At 33.0% G+C, this 24,949-nt stretch overlaps 1 protein-coding gene across 1 annotated transcript; it reads left to right on the forward strand.

The window, feature by feature from the left end:
• The first annotated feature begins 5,484 nt into the window (after positions 1–5,484).
• On the forward strand, positions 5,485–17,175 carry LOC115977172 (adenylate kinase 5, chloroplastic). Its single transcript, XM_031098868.1, has 19 exons — positions 5,485–5,846; positions 5,930–6,031; positions 7,224–7,352; positions 7,429–7,563; positions 7,863–8,009; positions 8,199–8,273; positions 8,377–8,470; positions 9,366–9,418; positions 9,545–9,673; positions 10,248–10,283; positions 10,351–10,431; positions 10,527–10,665; positions 12,377–12,456; positions 12,564–12,629; positions 13,170–13,199; positions 13,279–13,388; positions 16,402–16,539; positions 16,668–16,697; positions 16,780–17,175. The coding sequence occupies exons 1-19, from the start codon at positions 5,643–5,645 to the stop codon at positions 16,802–16,804; spliced, it is 1,803 nt and encodes a 600-aa protein (XP_030954728.1). The 5' UTR covers positions 5,485–5,642; the 3' UTR covers positions 16,805–17,175.
• Positions 17,176–24,949: the final 7,774 nt, after the last annotated feature.

A 24,949-nucleotide genomic window follows, 5' to 3' on the forward strand; every position in this document is an offset into this window, starting at 1 on the left:
TATTTGGTTGTAGTAAACTCATAAGGTTAATATTAGATGGGACAGCAATGTCGAAGCTAGGTAAGTATCGTTGAAAGATTGAAAGTAAATAACATCGTTTTGGTCTATGTGTATTTGATATGGGATGACATGAAGGGCTATGAATAGATGTATATAAAGGAGTTTGGTAGGAATACTTTTAGGGAATTTTTATGAGGTGATACTTTCTATGTAAATATTTGGGCAAATGAATGCTTGAAATTTGTATTTTCTCATATAAATTTCACATGTTTCTCCTTATTTTAAATGAGAAATATAGGGAATGTGAAAGCAATATATAGATTTAAAACCTAATAGTTTTCAATTGTTTCATAAATTCCATCACAATTAAAGGTTCACAAAAATCATAATTTAACCTTACGATCAAATGATATAACTACAAACAAATATACGTCTGAAAAATCAAAGAATTTGAATATATGAGTAACAAAAACTTAGCTAGTGAAGAAACAACAAAACTTCAAACAAATATATGTCGAGAAAATCAAAGAGTTTGAATTATATGAGCAAAAAAAGATAACCTATAGTGAATGATCTTGACACTAGTTTTCATCCGCTATTCCACTAAGCCATAGACACCCTTTTTTTTTTTTTCTCAAGTTACTAATGAAGTAGTTGAAGAAAAAAATTGGGGCTTCTAATTTGTAAAGAAGTTTTTCTTCATGTCAAACTTTTGAAATTATTGATTTTTTTTTTTTTTTGGTTTTTTTATTAGAAATCCAACATATATATAAATATATATATATATATATATATATATAAGAAGCAAAAATGAACCTTTAGTATAAAAATAATAAGAATTGAGAGACAGGCACCACTACACAAATGAAACCAAAGACACACACTTCAACAAAAATAAAATAATATTTATGTAATTCTTGTTTCCATCTATGCTTTTCACAATTTGGCATACCATCAGATTAAATACATTAAAATTAAAGCACAAATAGGCACGACTGAGGCACTTACAACATCTAAAGAGAGAAGAAATTAATGAAGCGAGACCAAAATGGTTGACACACATATTTAGCATGGTAGGAGTGATCCACGGCATTGTACTTGTACTTGGGCAAAAATAGGCTTTTACCCTTTTCTCACAAATTTTCTAGCAAAATGCCCCATGTCTGAAACTAATTAGAGAAATGTCTATTTTTGAAACTCGATTTTCTAATTAAAATCGAGTTCCAAATGTAAAATTCGATTTTTGGAACATCAAGTTATAGTGAATGTGGACTTTTTTTTTTTGGGAACTCTAGTTGCACTCGAATTTTTTCGAGGAACTCGAGTTCCAGAAAAAAAAAAAAAAAATCTTAATTTTTCAGTTTGCTATAACTCGATTGTCCAAAAATCGAGTTTTAAATTGAAACTCAATTTTTAGAAAATCAAATTTCAAAACAGGGACATTTCCCTAATTAATTTAAGATATGGGGCATTTTGTTGAAAAGTTTTGGTGAAAGGGGCAAATGCCCATTTTCTCCCTTGTACTTGTGAAGAGCCACTATTAATGCTAAACATGAACAACATATTTCAGATTAATTGATGCATTTATAAGGAGCATTGGAAGAGGATGATACCAAATATGATAAAGCAAATCCAAACATAAGAAAGAAAGGTCCAAATCATTCATGGAACATATATAAAGAAACATGAGGAGATACAAGTAGATTTGAGAACATTGGATAAGGTGGCGAAAAGGGAAAAAGAAAGAGTAAATTGACATTTTGGAAATTGGAATCACAGAAAAGCACAAAGATCAAGCGAGGGTTAGCTTGAGCATGAAAGATAAAATTTTGTAAGTATGGAGAGAATTACTGTGGTGGATTTGAGGGCTCTTCAGCTTCTGCACTCATTCATTAAAGCTTGAGACAAAACCTCTTGCATTACCAAACATATGGAAAAGAAAAGAGACATAACTACCAGAATCTATCTTCTCATCGTTGTGTCTTTCTTGTTTAGTAATAAATTTTATCCAATTCATCAAAAAATGAATAGCAAGAGCAGGAGGGTAAAAGAAGTTACTATGATCAATTGGGTAGCAGTTATAAAAACTTAATGAAAAGAGGGTAAAAATGCTAAATAAAAAATTAGAGCACCACATGATAGGAACTCATGCACTTCCACATGAGGTCTCTTCTTTTATATTTGTTGCCTTCCACTTGTCCTAGGCGACACTACAGTATGCAGTCAATTCTCCAGAATGATTAATAGGGAAAAGGTTTCTCTCCAAACTAGTTTGGAGAGAAACCCTTCAAACATCCCTTATTTTTTTTATTGATTGTAAAAATTGAAAATCTAACCATTGAATTGTATATTCTTTATAATCATAACACACATCTAAGATTTCGTTCAAATTAGATGTTATTTACTATTCAATCAATAAACTTATTTATGCATAATTTTAGAGCACAAAAACTTGAATTTAAATATTTGAATGATGATATTGTTATTGATCTTTGATGTTCTTGAAATTTTGTAAGTACAGAGGATTAGATTTTCAAAATTCACATTCAAAAAAAAAAATTGAGGAGTTTGAAGGGGTTTTCCCCAAAATTGTTTGGAGAGAAACTTAGTCCAATCAGGAGAATAGAAATTTGTAGAGGTGGTAATAGTCTCCAATACAAGGTTGTTAATGAGTCACAAATCTATATATATCTAAAAGTTGAAGTGTAGCATTTATTGTTGTTGTGCTTCTGTTGAGCCACATCAGCAACTACATCAATAATTTATTTTCTACATTTTCTTTTTAAACTTTTCTTCTCCCTATTCTCAAATAAATAAATAAATAAATAAAACTCTTCTTTTTGCTTTTAGTCCAGACCTACAGTTACACTTCTTTTAACCTTTCCCCTCCTCTTTGCCTCTTTATCTCCCCACTACTCTTTTTTTTTTTTTTTAAATGTATTTTGACTCTTCTTTTCCCCATTTTATTTTGTATAAATTTGATATAATTTCTATCATTCAATCCATATTTTTCTTACACAAAACTGTGTGCTCTGTCTATCTCTCTCTGTATTTTTCTTCATTTTTATAACTGTCCAAATGGGCTTATGTTAATTAAAAATTCCACAAGGCGATGACTGAAGTACGAGGAAATTAAAATGACATATGTCATTTTAATTAAAATGCATCCTTCATGACCAATTTCATTGGCTGAGCGGATTTTGAAATTACAAATCTGGTGTCCCCTAATTTTGAACTTTCACATGTAGAAAGCATCTTTGGCGTTGAAAGTGCAATAATAACAAGAAATTGCCACTAGGCAGTAGCTAGGCATAAACCAACTTGAGTAAACTACTGTCCATGCATATTATATTTTATTAGGACAAAACACAATACTTTATGTACTATTCCTTAAGTTTTCTACTTAAAATTGAGTCATGTGACTACTTAACTAAAAAATACACTTCCAATCCATGAGAAAAAATCCACATGGTAAAATTTTAAGAGGAGAACCTAAAGAACAGCACCTAAGTACTGTACCTAAATCTTTCTCATTTTATTATATTGTACGCAATTACATGGAGTTAGCATAAGGTTAAGTGTTAATCATAAATTAAGATGATAGGATGGTCCGGATCTTAAAGCACTAAAGATTGACTTGGTTTTCTTGAGTCAATAGATGTAGTTAGTAATGTCAACGGGTCGATTCAGGTTAGGTCTGTGCTCAACCCGTATCAGAAACCAATCATATTGAGTAGAGGAGATGTCAATCCACTATCAACCAAAGAGAAGCGGCAAATCAAACCTCCCACAAGTGGCGGGTAGATTGATTGACACCAAAGAGGTGGACGATAGCAAAGATCTAGTGAGATAACGACAGGGAAAGGCAAAAAATGTAGAAAATCCATTGAGATCTTGCCAAGTTCATTGGAGATTTTTCCAGATCTGACAAAGATTCAGCAGATTTTACTAGTTTTGTAATTTAAATAAAGTTTTAGAGGAGGAGACCTACCAATGACCATTACAGGCAGTGGTTGGTTCGAGTCCTGTTGTTTGGGGCTTGTCTTTGGACAACCCTAAGCGTAGTAAATTACATGCCAACGACCTTATATTATATTTGACACAATGCTCTTTTATTGCAAGCTTGCTGCATTGGGTCATGTTCTTAGGAGGCAAAATATCATTGATTACATTTCTCTCAATCACATGAAATTAGGACCACATTAACCGTTAATTTACAAATTTGATTTACCTTTTGACTCTTTAATCAATCTCTTCTTTTTTTTTTTTCTTCTTTTTTTTTTTCACCTAAGAAAAAGGAGATAGAGAGGAGAACAATGTGGAAACCCTATCGCATTCAATGTGCTAAAAGGCTCTAAATAGTAAATACTAGTTTAGCACACCAAATAGTAAAAAACTCCCTCCATCTGTTGTCGTTTGGGGAAAAATTTTGTATAAAGATTTTCACTTACAGTGATGAGTGATCACTGTAGCAGTACTAAAAATTAAAACATCATTTTTTATTCAATCAGTCCTCTCTCTTCTTAATAACATAATCATTTCTCTCCTCTCACTAATAAAGAAATAATATTTAAATAAAATAGTAAAATAATAAAATATGGGATGTAAGATATATTATTAAATGGTGTGTTAAAATAAATAAAATAACTTTTTAGTTGCTTAAGTAGCATTGTTTAGCACGCTAAACACTAATGCTTACCAATAAGGAATCAATAATAAAAGGAATTCTAGATGGACCCACAAAACAAGGATTCTCAAGGACTCCCTGAAGTGAATTCAACCATAACTTAGATTTAATCCTACTGGTATACATAATTAGATGCCTGTTTGGTTTGACTTTATGGGGCAAAACGTGTGTTTTCTAGCTCAAAACTCAAAATGCGTGTTTAGTAAATTTTTTCAAAAGTGTGATATACAAAAGTTCATTTTCTCAGGTCTAGTTAATCAAATTTGTGTCAAAAAATTGGTCATCTAAAACGGGTTGTAATTAGATTGGGTTATTGGTCTGGTCGGGTGATGAGTCAATCAGTATTTTTTTGTAATAATAATAATAATAATAATAATAAATGAAAAAAAAAATTCTTTTGAGAAACAACAAAAAAATTTGTTAAAAAAAAATACTCAAAAATAAAAGTTAAATAATACACTGATTCTTTAATTTATAATTTATATAAGTCAAAGTTCACTAATGATATTGTTACCATTAAATTTATGCAGTTTTCAGTTAAGTGCAAAAAAAGGGCATAGTTTTGTTTTGGTTTTTTTTTTTTTAATTAAAAACATTACATTTATAAAATCCATAAAATACAAAAAGATAGTGTAAATAACAAACTTTTTATTAAATTTTAAATTTTAAATTTTATGTGCTTATGGGGAAAAAAAAAAGTTTAAAAAACTAGTTGGATTGAATTGCATTCATCGTATGAGCCAAGTGGCTTAATCCTTTTCTAACACTACACTCCGACCCATGTGAAAGGTCCCAGTTTTGGCCCGAAGCCCTCAGCCTGCAATAAGCACCCTAATCTGAAGAAGTGGTGTTCGTTTATCGTTTGGTATCAGCCACTTGAAGTTTCCCACTCAATTCATCTCTTTGCACCCAAACCCATCTCTCTCTCTCTCTCTCTCTCTCTGAGTAAGCAACAATGTTACCCACCACACTCTCTTCTCCTCACTCCACCAATGTCACTCCCACTCCCTCTGTCTCTCCTCTCTCCCCTTTCTCTCCTTCTTCTTCTTCTTCCTTTCTTTCTCTCCCACCATCTTCTTCTACCCTACGTCGTCGTCGTTGTCTCAACTCTTTATGCGTCTTTGGCGACACCCATTTGAGGATAAGCCCAAAACCCAAGGTTGGTTCTTGTTTTCTTGCCCAATATTGTGTTCTTTTAAACTTTTGCTTACTGTTCTCTAATAAAAATGTTTTCTTTATTAGGGACTGAAGGTGGAGTGTTTGGTGAGTGAGCCTTTGAAGGTGATGATATCAGGTGCACCAGCATCGGGCAAAGGGACTCAGTGTGAGTTGATAGTCCAGAAGGTAGCTAAGCTTAACCATGTGTCATTTATTATTTAATTGATTAATCATAGTGCAAAGTTGTTATTTTTAATTATTAGAGATTGCAATGTATAAGTAGCTAGTGTAAGTAAGATGATCAAGTTGGTTCTTTGATGAAAGATACTCATTTGTTAGTTAAGAGGTTGTAAATTCATCAAATATTCATTTATAATGTATTACAAGGTCCACCTAGTATGCGTGTAATGGAATCTGTCTATATGTATCAGTCTCATTGGTTATTTTTTGATACATCTTAAGTGGGGAAGGGGGATTTGGATCTGGGCGTTTCCATTGGAAACACCAGGAGGTGCTAGTTGACCTAAAGGTCATTGGCGTATCAGTCTCATTGTTTATATTATTCTCTGATAGGTTTGGGTTTAAGGCGTCTCATTATAATTGGGCACGCTGCGTTTCGTTTGTTAATAAGCTTGCAGAAGCTATTGAACTTTATTATTTGGGCTGATAGCCACAAAAGTCCTCGTACACTAGTCTGATTTTTTTGTAAGAATATCCTCACCTATCCACTACGAACTAGTGAGTTGAGATCATGAATGTGGTTTTATTGTAGGTGTGTGAACTTTTTTGTGTCAGCTATGGAAGGGTTTGGCATATATGTTGACAATTGTAGATTGTAACTGTTTGATCCCATTTTCTCAGTACTCTGGATGTTGATCCCTATACAACAATGCAGAAATGTATAGCTGGCTGAATTTGAACTTCTTGGTAAAGAAGTTGTATAACATTGATGTTCTTGGTGAGGAATTGTCTACAGAAATAAACGGAAAATTTTTGCTGAGTGCATGCGCTGTTTTTCAAAATCATTAAACTTCCATTGACAAAAAGTAGCAACTTATTTATTCGCTAATAAAAAATGTTTTAAGGGCTAGATTTAGTTTGATGCCTGGAAGGCAAAATAAGAGTGTTGATTCCTTTATTCTGCATATGGTCCTGTAAAGATAAATTAGCTAATCTTGAAAATTATAGGCATATTACAAACAAGTGCTCTCGAGATGAAAAGAGTGCATTTCCCTTTTATTCGTTACATTTATCATACTAAAAGTCTAGATGTGCTCTTTTAATGTTACTTTAGAATTTCATCTTGGGCTTCAGTAACTGAATGTAATCAGTTATTATGTAAATACTCATCCATGCCTCATTTGTCTTGGTACTTCAGTTTGGATTGGTGCACATATCAACCGGGGATCTTTTAAGAGCTGAAGTGTCTTCTGGGACAGAAATTGGAAATAAAGCAAAAGAATTTATGAATGCTGGCCGTCTTGTTCCAGATGAAATAGTGACAGCTGTACTGAAATTTTCTAACTCACATTTGTGTTTTTTCTTTATCATATAGTTCAAAGTACTAATGCTTTGCTTTGTAGATGGTCACAGCACGATTATCTCGTGAAGATGCAGTAGAAAGAGGGTGGCTTCTAGATGGTTATCCAAGGAGTTTTGCTCAAGCTCAAAGTCTGGAAAAACTGAAAATTAGGCCAGATATTTATATTGTATTAGATGTATGTGAACCACATGTTTATACTTTTTATTTTTATTTTTTTATTTATAATATATATTGGTTATCATCCACCATAGCTTTCCTTCATTCCTTCTGAAATTATAAAACATAAATCTACTTAGCTGAAAGATTCTCTGGCATATGAACCATCATAGACTTCTACTTAATATGCCTTCAGAATTGAATATTCTGTTTGTTTAGCATCTTTCACAATCTTTGATAAAATCATCTTAGTTGTTCATAGGTAATCATTTATTTATCAAATTGATCTTTTACATAGATGTGTTTCTTAATACTCAGGTTCCTGATGAAATTCTAATCAACAGATGCATTGGTAGAAGGCTAGACCCAGTTACAAGGAAGATTTATCACATAAAGAATTTCCCCCCAGAGACTGAAGAAATTAAAGCTAGGCTTGTTATTCGTCCTGATGATACTGAGGAAAAAGTATGGTTTGCATATTGACATTTTTATCTTTTTCACTCTCATTGTCATTCCCTATTAGATGATTGTATATCATTTTGGGTATGATTAAGTCTCATGATTGTAATACGCTTTTGTCTATTTAACCTGATTTACTATGAGGTTCTGTGTCTAGCACCTAAATTTTCTTTTCTTTGTGTAATATTTGTTTAGGTGAAGTCACGTCTAGAAATATACAAGCAAAATTCAGAAGCAATCTCAGCCACTTACTTGAAAATAATGACCAAGGTGTCTGCAAATTGATTAAAGTTTATCCACTTTCTTTTTGCCCCTATCATTGTAAGTCTATCTTAGCGATGTCTGTTTGTTATATTTTATCTTGTAAACACAGATTGATGGAAACCGTCCAAAAGAAGAAATTTTCAAAGAAATAGAATCTTTTCTTTTGCAAGTGCAGAAAGATACAGAAAAGATGGAGAAATCAGGTGAGTATTTTCAGGATTTAAAGCGTGTTAGTTAAGAGTATATGGTTAGGATTTGCAGAAACAATCAAGCTTGTTTCAAGATATTTTTTCTGGTTCTATATGGTCACTTCTTTTAGTCTTAACTCTATACTGGAAGACATTATCTATTTTTAAGTGGTTACATTCTTCTACTGTTTACTTAATTATGTACTTTATCAGCAGTTAAGCTTCACGACAATATCAATCTTCTTCTTCTTTTTAAATATTTATTTATTTTAGTTGTTTTTATATATTTCCTTTAGCTGCCAACCAAGTATTCCTGTATTGTGTTTCCACTGTTGGGTGCTCATTTCTTTTTACTGAATTATGGCTTTGGAAATTTATCAAAAAAAAAAAAAAAAAAAAAAGAGTTATGGCTTTGGAATGTTACCCATTCGGTTCAGGCTGGAATTGGAAACTACAAGATGAACGAAAGGGAACCTTATTGCTTAAGAAATTAGCTGTCTTGTTAAGCATTTTAACAAACTTACTTTCCATTTCTGTGTGTGTGTGTGTGTGAGAGAGAGAGAGAGAGAGAGAGAGATGAACAGAGGGTTAGATTCTAATGAAAAATAAAATTTTATGCATTCATTTGTCATTTTTTACTTTGTATGCTTAATAGGCACATGTCCGTTGAATTTGTTACGTCCTTTTTATTGGTCTTTGCTAAGTATAAAATTTTAAGAGTTTTTTAAACCTTGATGGCATGGGAGTTGAATAGTCTCTCCCACAAGTTGAAGATTTCTCATTATGGAACCTTGCATTTAAGTAAAACCCAATGTTCAAGACATTACACAATTATTTTTAAACTTGTACCAGTGACTAGCTTAAGGTTCTTTCATTTGTAAAATTCCATCTTTTTCACTCTTTGCACCAGGGAATACACTACTTGAAAGTAAGAGCCATAAGATTCAGGCATCTGCAAGCGAGGTATAATCTATACAGTGTAAAGTTAATGATGATTATTTTCTGTATTTAAAGTTTCACTTTTATGTAAAGCTTCATTAAATAATCTCTGTTGTATTTCTTTTCTTATTTTACTTTAGCTTTTTACAGGATAACTGGAGAGGGATTCCTACTAAATTGAATAACATTCCTCACTCAAGCGAAATTAGGGAATATTTTTATAAAGACGTGCTAGAAGCAACACAAAGAGCCATAAATGATGGAAGAACTCGACTAAAGGTTTGGTATTGATCTTTATTTCTTTTTGGTTGGAGATTAATTTATTTTGATACATCAATGATTCAAGTTTATTTATCATCAATGATATAATTCCTTCGTTTATTTTTTGTTTCTGAGTCATATATAAATAATTATTTTATGAACTTAGATTTGCATGCTAGGTGGAAACTATAAAATAGGTCACTATTTCAGAAAATGAACAGTATTAGGTACAACTAATATTCCTATCCTCTTTTTTGGGATTATTTTTTACTCAGAGAATATATTTGTAATTACTTAAACTGGTCCAATTCATGTGATTAATTTATTTTGGACATGGTTTTGGGAAGGTTATGGATATGAAGTGCATCAAGTTCAGAGAAAATAAAAGGGTCTGTAGATCAGTCACCATTAAACCAACTAAACATGTAGCTAACTACTATTTAAAGACGTTGTGAGAAAGAAGCTAGTTTTTTCTTTTCATTCCAATACAATTTGCACTTACACAAAATATTAAGTGGCTTTACTGTTTGCAAAGATATCTTCCCCAATGAACCGGATTAATCTTGTTTCATTTCTCATTTAAATTTGACAGGTGGAGAATAATATTCCAGAGTTGAACCCAGAAATGGTAAAGGGCTTTTTTCCTTAATTCTCCGAGTGTCTTTTTGTTTTTAACAATATCTTATGATGCACAGGATGTTTATCGAATAGGTACTTTAATGGAACTTGTTCGAGTTCTTGCTCTTTCATTTGCTGATGATGGAAAACAAGTCAAGGTGATTTTATCTGGCCTCTAACATGGATTTTCCAATAATAATATCCTAAAGTGAACTTTTCATTTATTCAGTCTTCCACACCTTTTTTCTTTTAGGTTTGTGTGCAAGGATCTATGGGGGAAGGTGCACTGGCGGGAATGCCATTGCAGCTTGCTGGTACTCGAAAGATCCTAGAGTATATGGATTGGGGTGATTATGGTGCGCTGGGGACTTTTATCAAGATTGGTTCTGTAGGTATAGAACCGAACAGAAATCATGTTTAATTTTTTACTCAGCTTGTAATCTTATGCATCATCTTTATGAGTTGCATCTATAGATATGTATATTCTAGAATCTTTATTATTTATCCTTGAAAAAAGTGCTTATAAAGCTTGTATGATGATGATATATATAAATATAAAATTGGTAGGATAGTGCTGTTAATATGCATGTAGACTTGTTGACAGAATACATATCCCTATCTATTTGCATTGCTATTTTAGTAAGAAATCCGTAATTTTTTTTTACTTCAAAAAATGTGCTAAGCATAGTTGTCAAAACGTGAATCGTATCGTGAATCGATTTTTTATTTTTCCGTATCGTGTATCGTATCGTATCGTGTATCGTAAGATACACAAACACTTAATAAAATTTATAAAAAATTATAGATATACATATATAAATGGTATATTCGTTATAAATTTTAAATATATTCAACTAATAACTAATTTATTCATCACTTATGTAATAATATTTAACAAACTAACTAAATAAATAAATCAACCTAGTATGTGTTTATAACATACACATTCAAATGATTTAAATTTAAAAGTGATAATATATTACAAATGATCAAAAAATAATAATTTATTTTTATCACATTGCCTAATAAACCCCATCTAAGTTAATGCTGTCATCATGTTTATCATTTTACAAACTTATCTCTTCATTAAAATTTTCTTCATCGTTATTAACATTTACTATCTCTCCTTGTTCTTTTTATTTTAATAATTAAAAAAAAAAATTCTTCTTGGCATTCTAGTTTCATGGACTTATAACAATAATGACAAAAATTTAAAAAAAAAAAAATTATATTGTCAATTAATATCTTATTCATAGTATAGAAAATATATTTGCAAATATTAAAGTGAAGTGTAAGTGGGTACTATGTAGTCTAAATTTTATAGGAAAAAGAGAGGGGGAAAAAACTTATGAATATGCTATTTTATTAGGCCAAATTAAGTAAACTAATAATTTTGTGTTAAAAACAAGTCTAACAACTTGTTAGATTCAAATAAAAGTACAAATTTTAACAAAAAATCTCATTTTAAAGCATTTTTTTATGTATCGTACGATATATATGATTTTATGATACGATATGATACAATTCATACGATAGTACATTATATCGTACAATTCATGAGTACTTACGATACGCCGATACAATATAAAACTTTTTACACATGATACAATACGTATCACGTATCATATGATACTGACAACTATGGTGCTAAGCACAAGTTCTCTATCTTATTTCCATATCCCAACTTGTAATTGCAATTATCTTCTATTTTCCTTTGTTCGTTCTAATACACTAATAAAAATCAAGCAGGCATATATGTATCATATATGCTTACCAGAAAAGCTAGTTTTTGTGTGTCAAAAGGCATTACAATCCACCAAATTTTAAATGCATTAGTTTTGTTGCTTATCCTTTCTTAAGGGTTCATTTGCCATTGATGTTAGCTAGATGTTTAAAAAAAAAACTATTTAAACAATAGCTAGATGCATGAGTGCATGGATACAGTGGCAGTGCTTAGATGAAGTGGAATACTCTACAAATCTTTTCCTTTCTTTTGGATAATTAATCTCTTACAAACCATATACAAGCAGGCATCATACACAAGATCTGCTATCAATTCTGTTCCTCATTACATGTGACTTATAGTTTCAATTGCATTTGCAGGTGCCAAAGAGGTTGATGAGCAAGATGACATGTTTATCATAGTGGCTCCTCAGAATGCTGTTGGGAATTGTATTATTGATGTAAGGAACACAGAAAATCTTCTGCTAAAACATTTAGGACATTGCATTGTCTAATGTCCTTTAGTTTTACTATTCTGTATTTAGTGGTCTTGGGGTTGAATGTGCAGGATCTAAAAGCAATGACTGATGCTGCTGGGGACCGGCCAGTTATTCTTATCAATCCTAGGCTCAAGGTTCAATACCTTTTATAACTTCAGCTGATATCCCTTTCGTGGATTGATTTTGTAATTTATTATATGTGATCACTCTGTCCTGCATTCAATCACACACACACAGTAAATTGGAGAATATATAGATGAAATTGTGAACTCGGTTTCTTGGCCTGAACTCCTTGACTAGCAGGCTCTAATTATTTTCTTTTGTTAGATTTAAAACTCCATAACACTTGTCACCGTACTTAACCACACCTTGAAGTGCTACTTGGACTTTTTTTCCACATTTTTTCAGGATTAGTTTCAACAATACCCTCAGTGAGACATTTCTAATTTCCTGAAATTCTATTGAGGAAATCAGATTGAACTGTCAGATCTGTTGGATTGCTTGTATTTAGATCAGGCATTAAGGTTACATGTGTAAAATCTTCACCAATGTACAGTCTTTTCCGGCATACTGTTATGCTTTTGCTGCTATCCTCCAACCACCATTTTAGAAGAATTTTTTGCAGATACTTTTTTATCTGTTTGACTGATATATATGGATTTCCTCAAATTCAGGATTTACCTGGTTCCAGTGGTATCATGCAAGTAAGTTTTGATCCTGCAATTTGACATATTTACCTAAATATAAACCCATCAATTTATACCTTTTCGATTTCTCTTATAGACAATGGGTCGTGACAAGCGATTAGAATATGCTGGATCATTCCAGAATTGCTATTTCTTTCGGCTTCTCTATTATGCAGGAACCCAGTATCCAATTATGGGTGCTCTCAGGTAAAGATATTGCAAGTTTAGTACTTTTTATATGTTACCCAAACCTTCTGATCATCCTTTTTCTATAATTCTTTGTTGAGTAGTTGTTGTCACCACCCCCCTAATAAGTAATATGAACTCACAAAAAAGGGGGGCAGTGGTACAACACTATCCTTGAATACAAGATGTATACAAAAGAAAAGCCTAAAAAGCAGATAGAGAAAACAGTAAACACAAATGGAGAAAACTTAGGTTATGTTTGGTAACAGTTATTGTTTTCTATTTTCAAAAACTTGTTTTTGGGAATATAAAGAAAAAACAATTTTCTTGTATTTTTGAAATCAAAAACATGTTTGGTTAGTTGAAATTAAAAAGATAGTTTTTTGAAGAAAAAAATAGAAAATAACAAAATATGTTGTTATTAGAATTTGAACTCTAATGCTAACTCATTAAATGAGACAGGTTCATTAAATTAAATAGTTTTTTCATTGACTTTTAAAAATTAGAAACTTAGAAACTGAAAATAGCCTTTTGCATGTTTTCAGTTTCCTTTACGAATTGAGTTTTGAGAACAGTTTTTGCTTTCTGTCCATTTTGGATTACTAAACAAGTTTTTTAGTCTCAAAAATAGAAAATTGTTTTTAGAAATAGAAAATAAAGAGAAAAAACAGTTACCAAACATACTCTTAGAGTATGTTTGATAATTGTTTTTCTTCTTATTTCCTATTTTCAAAAACAATTTTCTATTTTTGAAATTAAAAAACTTTTTTGGCAACTCAATTTGTGAATGAAGCTGAAAACACGCGAAAGGCTGTTTTTAGTTTCTAGTTTTCAAAAGTTAAAGAAAACTCACACTTGATTTAATGAATCTGTCTCATTTAGTGAGTTAGCATTAGAGTTCAAATCTTAATAACAACGTATTTTTTTATATTTTTCTTCAAAAAACTATTTTTTTTTAATTTCAACTAACCAAACATGTTTTAGATTTCAAAAATACAAAAAAATTGTTTTTTCTTTATATTCCCAAAAACAAGTTTTTAAAAATAAAAAACAAAAGCAGTTACCAAACATAACCTTAGTCACACACACACATAGACCCACACATGCACTCAAACAAATTCTAGATGCTTAAGTGTTGGTTGTCGTCGAAGTGGTCATATGTAGATAATTGTTTCCCATTGTTTAATGTGGTGTCTCTAGAGGAAAAGAAATAATAAGTGTTTTGAAGATAATGAGAGATCCATACCATTCCTCAAGTTATTTTTTTTTAGAACTTTATTGGATTGGTTGTCTGCTTTGCAAAACCAAATCATTCACTTCTTTTCTTGATTTTCTTGATTCTTGTAATTTTTGTACTTGATTTGTTGACTCCTATACACTCCCTGTGTAATGGTGCCCCTTTTTTGATATCAATAAAACTTAATACTTATCAAAAATAATTCTAGATGTTTAAGCACATAAGATTTCTTACCTCAGAGATAGATGGTGTCATAGATGGGAACACTTGTTGTTTCCTATTTCATTTCCTTGTATAGTGAGTACTGAGTTGAGTAATCTCAAAATAGTGCTCCTATTGTTTGAAAGAAAATGCATTACATGATGTGGTGCTGCGGACACCAAATAATGCTGATTTGTTTTGTTGGACCTGATTGATTGTGATGTTAATGGATGCTATTAGAGAGATTTGATGGCTATTTGAATTTTATTGCTAGATATGATGTAATCTTATTATGAATTTAATTTCTTTCCTTGTTTGATGTAAATTGGGAACTCCATTTAAAGGGTTCAAAATTCACTGTTGTAAGTAGTTGATGATGGATTTATAAAATTTGGATTGGAAGTTTTCTTCTAGTGCTTGGTGTTGTTTCCAAGCAGGCCCAGGTGCTGATTTTTAGGTTCCTATCATGATTGGTGCGGATTCCAACAGCCCTATTTGCTGACACCTACGTTTTATTTTTTTTTGTTTTCATTACTTGGTGCTTATTCCAAGTAAACCCTACGTGCTGATTCTTAGGTTCTATCCATTTGTTTTATTCTTCTTTTGCTTCCCATGCACAAGTTTGCCCTTTAGAGTTTATTGCCTTGTGTCACAATGTCCCTTGAAAACTTGGTTCTAAGAATAGACAAACAAAATGCAATGGAGGGAGTAACTAATAGCCTGTGTCTTAGAAAAAAGATGATATTTTCTTGCCCCAATTCTTTGAAGTTCAAACAAACCTCATTTATCATGAGACTGACAAAAAGTCCATCATAAAGCAATGGAATTCCCGTCCTTAAGGTTTACAAAAAAAAAAAAAATGGAAATGCCAAACTTGGAAAAACTAGGGGTGTCCATCTAATAGATTATAGAAATATAACCTCTTTCACTTGCAATACTAGATAATATGAATTAAGTGTGTTAGTTGGATGAAAATACTCTTCCATAAACATTTGGTAAAAAGGAAATTTCACATAAAAGACAAAATTGTGTTCTATTGTACCACTGATTGCACTTTTTCAAATGAGTACTGGACCATTGCATCATAAACTTTTCAAATTGTGGCTCGATTGGCAAATCCTTTTCCCAACTTGTTTTCGTAGTGTGGCATGTCTTTGCAATGCTCACGTGTTTAAGATTCTTTTTCTTCTCTGTCATATGGACAATTTTTTATTCAAAATCTCAAACCTGATTTAACATAAGACATTTGGCTGAATGAGTACAAAGTTTAATGTTTCCTTTTTGGTAAAAGACCTGTTTAACATTTTGATATATAATGGAAGTACTTACACCATTATATGATTGGAGCAAAGCTTAAAACCATATTCTTGTTCTCAGTTTTTGAAAATGACGTCCAGTCCTAGATATAGCATCAATATCTATCTCAATTGTATTTGGGTATTCATTATTTTACTTTTATTGATTAAGTAGGAGTTACACACACACGCACAATCCAATGAAGAGATGGATGTGTTACATTAATCTGCTGCAAAATTTTATCACCTAAAATACTAATATGAACAATACCTTAAAAGTATTCTCACCTCATTGTTTCAGGATGTCTTACCCATATCGTTGTGAATTGTATAAGAGGATAGATGAACCATCTGGGAAGGAGAAGTATGTGATCTTGTCTACATTTACTGAAAGGCCGACCATTGATGAAATTAATGATGCCTTCCAAGGAAAACCAAGGTAACTCACATTTGATTGTTATATATTAATATTTTTTGGATAATTTCTGTTACTCTATGTTCTTGTTGCTGTTCACTTTCAAAAACCAGTGTCATGATTAAACCCATTCATTTCATTAACAAATGCAGAAATGAAGCTAAGAATACCTCAGGAATTTGGTAAGAAACATCACATCTTACTTATTTCTGGTTGTTATTATCTCCTAATTTTTTAAATGATTTATCCCCTGTTCTTTTGTAGGGGCTTCTTGAGTGGTATATTTTGAGTAGGAGTGTTGCGGTATATATTATTTCCATTACATGTAAATGTCTTCTTTATTTGCTAAAGAAAAATGTATTGTGCTCTTATAATTCTTCCAATCAGTAATTATTAAGTTCCAATCATCTAAGCCTTGGGAAAAAAATCCGGTTATAATTGTATATCTGGTTTAAAAAATATGGGAAATGTTGCTAAAAGCTCAAAATGCATGTTCATATATGACCTTGCCAGTACATTCATCAGAGAGTACTGAGGCCTGAGAACTGAAGAAACATTGTAAAGGTGCATTTTGCAAAATTTCTTTCAGATGTATGTTGTTATCTTGAAACTGTGTGTCAATCTGGAGGTCAATGGCAAGATTATTTTTGTTAGTTGGTATACTACTGATACATATGTGGTAATATGGTGATTGAGAGTATAAAGAAAGCCATTGGCAGACCTCTTGTCACAGGCTTCACTCTTTTCCTGTTTTTTTATTTATATTTTGGGGCTGAATCTATGCTTTGCTTTAATAAAATAAAATTAGTCATCTCAGTTCAGTTTACATTGGCATTGCTCGATCTCTTGTATAATTAAGGGAAAAATTACCTTTTTTGTCCTTACATTTTGGCCATGTTTTAAATTTTGTTCTCAAGTTTTTATAACTTCATTTTTTGTTCTTGTATTTTAAAATTTTTTTGTCATTTTGGTCCTGCAGTATCTTTACTTGAAGATCAAAATGATAGCAAATTTAAAAATAGGACCAAAAATAAACTTATAAAAATTTGAGGACTAAATTGAAAATATCCCTAGGATGTATGTACGAAAAATTAATTTCCCCTATGATAAATGTGGGCTGCTTAATGGTCCACTGAATATATAACAATACAACTAGAGACCATAAAAATTCACAAGGAAAATTCTTAGTTTATATAATACTAGTAATGTAAGACTTACATTATAAATTAAACAAATGTTTACGTTGTTTTGTACATATTTGTTTAGTGAATCTACGATGTAAGATTTATATTGATAATACCATGTAAACCTATATTTACCTAATTCACAATATTTGTACCTACTATAGGCCAACAACAATTTGCAATTATAATTATGATATTTTTGTGAATTTTTGTTAGTTCACTCAGATAAGAAAAGATAAAATTTTGACTATTCTCTTTTCTTTTTGGAGGAATGATAAAATTATATTATTCTAATCTGCCAAATAAGGGTGTTTTGCTATTAATGTGAACAGGAGATGCTAACTCTAAAGACGTAATGATGATCAATAGTAAATTTTCAACAACAAAAAGGAAATTCCTATTGAAGATTGTTTGTTTTTTTTTTTGGCTGAGATACTAAAGAATGTCTTTAGATGTGAGCTTTAAAGGACATGATATTGTGATGGTGATGGTGATGATTCCAATCCTAGGCCCAGCAATTATAGACGATAGTGAATAATAACAATAAGAGAAAGACTTAAATACAGTACTTATGTATTATTTTTTAGGTTCTTATTTTAATATTCTGTCATGTAGATTTTTTTTCATAGGATAGAAGTGTATTTTTTAGTTAAGTAGCCACATAGTTGAATCTTAAGAGGGCAACATAAAAAACAACACTTAAGATATTATACTTAAGTTTTGTCCTAATAATAATAGTCTAATGCGTCGTGCAACTTGGAGTCAACTAAATAATAGAAGAATTTTCCAGATTCTGAGGTTTGCAAGTTGCAAATGTCAGTTTAGAATTTTGAACAGCCGAACTGTCTTCCTAGTTAGAACTCTTGACGCCTAATAATAAGATTATTAAATTTATGGTCTAATTTCTATGGTATTTATTGTCATCCATCGTTTTCATTTTCAGAATAATCAAACCAACAGCCTACAGGTTTGTAATCTTTCATATATATATATATATATATATGGGAAAAATGCACATGACCCCTTCAAATACGGAGTTACAATATGTTTTATTTTGTGATACTACCATTCCCTATAGTTAGTTTCGTGAGGCATTTTCATTTTTATTTTAAAACAATAAAACTAATATTGCACTGATACACACTTTGTCACCACTGTCGTACGTGACATGTTAATGGTAGAAAAAAAATAATGGATTCATATAATAATGATAGATAGCCAATTATAGTTTGTCACGTAAGACAGTCGTGACAAAATGTGTGGTACTAACATTATTGTAAATAGTTTTATTATTGTTTTCTGCTTCAAAATTTTCTTTTCAATACTAATTATTTGCTTTTTCATTCAATATGAGTTTACGAACATCTTACTTGTTATATTTTACGTTAATTGATAATGACTTCATTGGTTGTCTGGTATGGGATTAACTGTGATTCTAAAATATTTTGAATATAATACAATATTTTCAATTCAAAGATATAATATAAGCTTTATATGGACAACATAATAGAAGCTTGATAACACAATTATTATAAGATTCCCAAAAAAGAAAATACACACAAATATAAGGAAATATACATTCCATAAGATTCTCCTAGTTCATTATTATTTTGAACAACACATGGGATGCTTATTTAAATATGTATTATAATGATAACTTTCCAGCCTTGAAACATTGATGCTTCCATCATGATCAACTGCTTATATATCTCCAACTTTTATTATGAGAGGCCATGCATTGTCAACTTCAACTGACCCTGCAAATACAAAAGTAACCATATATGAATTATTTTGTTCTTATTCTCGCAAGTTATACATGCCTTAAGCAGAAGAAGTTTAAAGTTTGGTCGTTCAGACTTAAAACATTAACAGAGACTGATCCTGTATTCATATTAGCTATTGTGGCGAAAGGGGGTTGATTGAGAGTAATAAGTGTTGCAAAACCTGGAATATAATCGACGATTTTAACATTTACAGTCTCATTTAAGCAAGTTTGTGGCACACTCGGGTTGCATGAGACCTGGAATATTTGCCGCATGCTGCCCCATTTAACCATAATTCATCACCTACTGCAGCTACATAGTTACCTTCGTATTGATTTCCAAGGCATGTAGAGGCCGTCAATGGATAATAAAACATTATTAAATCAAAGGTTAGAATTTTTATAATTTAAATTCTATAACATATATATTTAACCAAAGTGTTAAGTTAATAGAGAGTTTCTCAATTGATTTATTTATAATTTCATGGGAAGCAAACTCATTGCAACCAGTCTAATGTAGTAATAATTGACCCAACTAAAACAAGTGAATTAATTTTAATTAAAATTTTGAAAAACAATAAACTTAGCAAGTTCATGTAACAGTTATATCTATGTCTTGAAGTTTGTGGCAACATGGATCGAAAAATCATTTGGGTAAAACTTATTACACACTAGTATGTATACGCACAAGTATGTAATAAACACTACCCCAATTCGTTGTATTGACCATTTTCAATGCTTACCATCGGCCTCTCCTTATTCTTGTAATAGGGGGAAACCATTTTGAACTGTAATATTCTATGAGATGTACCAATTAACTAAAATTGTTGCGTATAAATATACTCACTAACAAAAGGACTGTAGAAAGAGGCAACCCCAGAATAAATACTTTCAACTAAGGTGAGACATATGGCTATGGTCACCATTAACAAATAATGAATAATTACACCCATATTTCTTTTTAGAATAAACTCTGCACCAATATTGTAGCACTTCTACTTTGTGATTTCAAGAAGTAGAGTTTCCCCCAATTTATAGCGGCACCTTCAATTGTGGAATGATTCAAATTTTCATTATTACTAGCAATGGGCCCGTGCGATGCATGGATAATATTTTAAGCTGCTATATGAGAAGATTATATAAAATATTCAAAATATTCGAAAGTAATAACTTGAACTAGTGTTGTTTTTGTTTAATTAATGATGTAATAAAAAATTTAGGGAATGAAGAATTTAGGCTATAGAGTAAATGTCATAAAAATAGAAATTAGTTATTATGTGGCATAACTATTAAGTTGATTTTTTTTTAATCATAGTTTTTGTTTCTTTAATGCATTGGAGTTGGTATAAAATTTTCTGTAGTATCATGTTAATGTTTAGTTGGCTTATGGAAATTTCATAAAAAATTTATGATTTCATGTTTATGTTATTGAAGTATGATTGTGGTAGGTTAAACAATTAGTGAAAATAATAATATCCTACTAATAGAATTTTATTATAATCCAAAATATATAAAGAAGGTGAGGTGGAAAGTTAAAAGAAAAATTACACTAACAAAGCATCACATGGCAGAATTGCATAATTTCCCATATGAGATTTTTTCTTTCTTATATAATTTTAGAGAAAAAAAAACATACAATATACACACACATATATGTAATGCACACCTATAGATTATTAATATGTGTATTTATGCCATTAACATATCCAATGAACTAAACATGATGCAAACTCTGATGAGGTGAAAGCCTAAATGAGAGAGTTTCAAGTAATATGCCACTTGGCACAACCTCATGCTCTCCCACATGAGGTCTCTACTTTTATATATACTAACATTTAACCAGCGCAATGCGGGAGCATTTTACATTTTTAAAATACTATCAATTTGACATAATAATGCAATAAAATACAATAGTTAATATGTTTATCAAAGGCTTTGCTGTAATTGATGAAGCGTGAATTCGTCAGTCAAGATAGGCAGATGGAACCAACCTCCTGTCAACGCGAATGTGTCCTCTAAGATGGTCACCGGTATGGTGCCTGCCACAACGCCTCCGATGCCAAAGTTAGAACAGGAAAGCACTTTGTGAAATGAAATAGATAAGCAATATAATAATGGGTGTTTCTTAGAGTGTGTATGTACCTTCTGTTGACATGTAAGGGCTTTATATATGTGGCTTTGGTTGCTAGCGGTTGTGGTCGTTAATGGCTTTCTTAGTAATGCCTCCTGCCCAATAATAGGGCTTTTAATAGGCTCCCAACGGTCTGCCTGGCTGGTTTTGTAACTGCCTAAGTCACCGGCTGACTATATTGAATGATTTTCCTATCCTCGTCAGTGATGACTGGTTTCTTCATCATTCAGGACGACCTCGTCATAAGTGTTGACTTCGTCTAGGGAACGTAATCTCGTCATTCCCATCAGTTGCCCCCCAGGTTCTGTGGTCGTCTGTGACGTGTCATGAGGACCATAGAAGATGAAAAGTTTTCCTGAGCTGTCCATGACTCTTGGGGTTCTGCTCCGAATTTAATGTATAGTGGCGGTGCAACACGCAATGTGGCCACGTGGTGCATGCTGATCGATGGCGTTAATGGCATGACCCTTGGGTTTCCCGCTATTTTTCAGTTTCCTTGGGTCTTGGTTTCAAAACTTTCTTTTCCTTCATTTGTTCTAAGTTTTATTTTTCCCGTTTATTCCTACGACGGTTCCGACCCTGCTCCGGCGACGTTTTTTCAAATTTTTCTGGATTCAATCGTTTATTCTTCAAGGTACATTCCCCTTTTCTTCCTCTTCTATTCTCTTTTCCTTCACAATCTATTATGAGCTCCTAATTTTTCTTTGCCCTTTGCTTTGTTGTGGTTGTGTTTGTTTTTCGGGTCTTTAGGATTTTATTCCCCTTTTCATGGTCAGTTCCTCTAAGGTTAGGGTAGCTTGCCCCTCAGTCTCTTTCTTTTTTGCTCGCTTAGGGGCGGCTTTAGGTGTTTCTGGTGACTTCTTTCCTTTAGTTGGCGATATTGTTTTTGAAGGTTGTGGGTTGAGTGTGGTGTTAGGGGAGTTATCTCCAATATTAGGCCAATCACTTGCTTGGTTTGAGGGTGAAGTGAAGAGGATGTCGGAGGTGAGATCTAGTGAACTTGAAACTGGGTTGTCGTCTAGCGACGGCCTAGTGGAGGGTGATACGACCGTCTTTGCCCCTCTCCTATTTAGGGCTTTCTACGCACTCGGGAAGGCGTGCGAGCTGGACGCTGATACCGTAGCTAGGTTTAAGGATATATTTCAATTCCCTGAATGGATTCGTGTTTGTCGGCCCAATAGTGAGGATCGGGCATGCCACTTCTTCCCTGGTGAGGTATGCTTCTATGAGGCTGCTTTCACTTGTGGGCTTAGGCTTCCCGTCCATCTGTTGGTGATGGAGCTTATAGGTTATTTTGGTATTGCTCCCGGGTAGCTTATGCCCAATTCATGGAGGATAGTGATCAATTGTATGGAAATATGGTTGGCCGCTAACGGGGATATGATCAAGGTGAGTGAGCTCGTCTACCTTTACCGTTTAAAAGAGTCAAAAGAGTATGGGTATTATGAGTTAGTACCTTAGGTGAGGAGGACTAGGATCGTCAAGGGTTTACCCTCGTCATTCAGGTATTGGAAGTCCCGTTTCTTTTTCGTGTCAAGGGACGATTTTGAGACCCCTTCTAGCGAGGCTTGGGGTGATATCCCAAGGTTGCTTCGTCGGTGGGGAACCCTGAACTTAGATGTGTCAATATTTCTCCTCGTCTGTTAATCTTTCATTCTGCTTATGTGGCCGTCTCTAACTCTTGTAGCTATCTCTTTGGCAGTTAAGAGACGTCCTAAGTTAAAGAGCAAATACCAAGATCGCATTGAAAAGGCGATAGAGTACGCCAGGACGATTGAAAGTTGGGAGGACCTGGTAGATCCACGGACACTTTCGTTCTATTACTTAGGCCCGGACCCATCTCCCTACGTCTTGCGCAACATCAACATCGAGGGAAAAAAGAGTAAGTATTGACTTCGTCAGTGTTAACTTCCCTTTAAGCACCATTTTTTTTTAAGTGTTTTCCTTCTTGCAGAGATGACAACTAAATTCAACAAGGACATGTATGCCAAGATGAGGTCAAAGAAGGACGAACCTTTGTCTAGTATCGGGAAGAAAGGAGTGCGCGTGACTAGGAAGGTCCGTCCGCTACTCTAGTTGTTTCGGTTACTCTCGTCATTTCTGGTGCTGAGACCGTGAGGACGACCTCCCCAGCCATTTCGGTTGAAGAGATTCCTACTCCTTTGTCGAAGAGGCAGCGCATATCAGGCAAGGAGAAGGAGAAGGCGGATTCTCATTCATCCTCTGTATGGGGAGATCAAGGTCTGGCTGTGGATAGGGCACACGGAGTTGTTACGGCCGAGGACTTAAAGGTTTTTGACGGTGTGCATTTCAACGTGGTTGCCAATCAACAAGTTCATAAGCTCGTCCAGGTAATCTACCCGTGTGTTTTTGGTATTTATCCGTCTTTTACTAACGATGTTAGCTTTCTTTTCAGGTGTTGGGGGAGAGTCTTTACATTGCTTCTAAGTACCTTACTCAGGAGGCCAAGGTGGCGTCACTAACGTCCAAAATGGAAGCCCTGGACGAGGAGAATTCTACAATGAAGAAAAAGCTCATCGATTCCATGCATGAGGTTAATACCTTGAAGGAAAATACCAAGGCTTTATTCGACGATCTTTGTGCTAAGCGTCAATTGACCTTGGAGAAGGACGAACAGCTCCTAGCGGCCAAGGAAAAGCTCAAGACAATTTCTGCGAGGTCCGTCGAGGCTTTCCAACAGACTGATGAGTACAACACTGTGCTCTTCAGTTGGTACTTCAAAGGTTTTGAGCTTTTAAGGCGGTATCTCGTCAAGCATCCCACCGGAGTTGATTTGCAAAACTTGGATCTTGAGGTGGTGGACCAGGAGATGGCGACTAACGAGGTGGCCCAATCTTCTGTTCCTGAAAGTGATGTCCTTGCTGATGATGCTGATGCTGCCGGGAATGATGCTCCTATGGGTGACGACGCTGTTGCTGGCCCTTGAACCTTTATACTTATGGGAATTTCTTTTTTTTCATTTGTTAGCCCGTCATGTTTTGGGCTTTTTTTTTTTTTTTTTTGTAAATCTAATTTTAGAACAATTTAATCTATCCTGAGAACAAATTTCTTGTGTTGCCCAGTGTTTATGGGTTTTTTGGGGTATAACAACAATGGTAATTTGCCTTTGGTTTTTGGGCTTTTTAATTGAATTTGCAATATACTTACTTGTTCGTCAAATGCTTGTGCTATTTTACGTTCGTCCATACCTTGTACTTAGCATAAATTTCTTGGCTGTGACCTCTCCATTTGTCAATGATTTGCTACTTACTCACAATCCTTCAGAGGGGCTTGGATACAGCCTGAGTTTTGTTTTGATTTACTGCAAGGTTCTTGTCCCTTTTTATTTTTTTTTGG

The sequence above is a fragment of the Quercus lobata genome, chromosome 2 (genome assembly GCF_001633185.2).
Source record: "Quercus lobata isolate SW786 chromosome 2, ValleyOak3.0 Primary Assembly, whole genome shotgun sequence".
NCBI classification, from domain to species: Eukaryota; Viridiplantae; Streptophyta; class Magnoliopsida; order Fagales; family Fagaceae; genus Quercus; species Quercus lobata.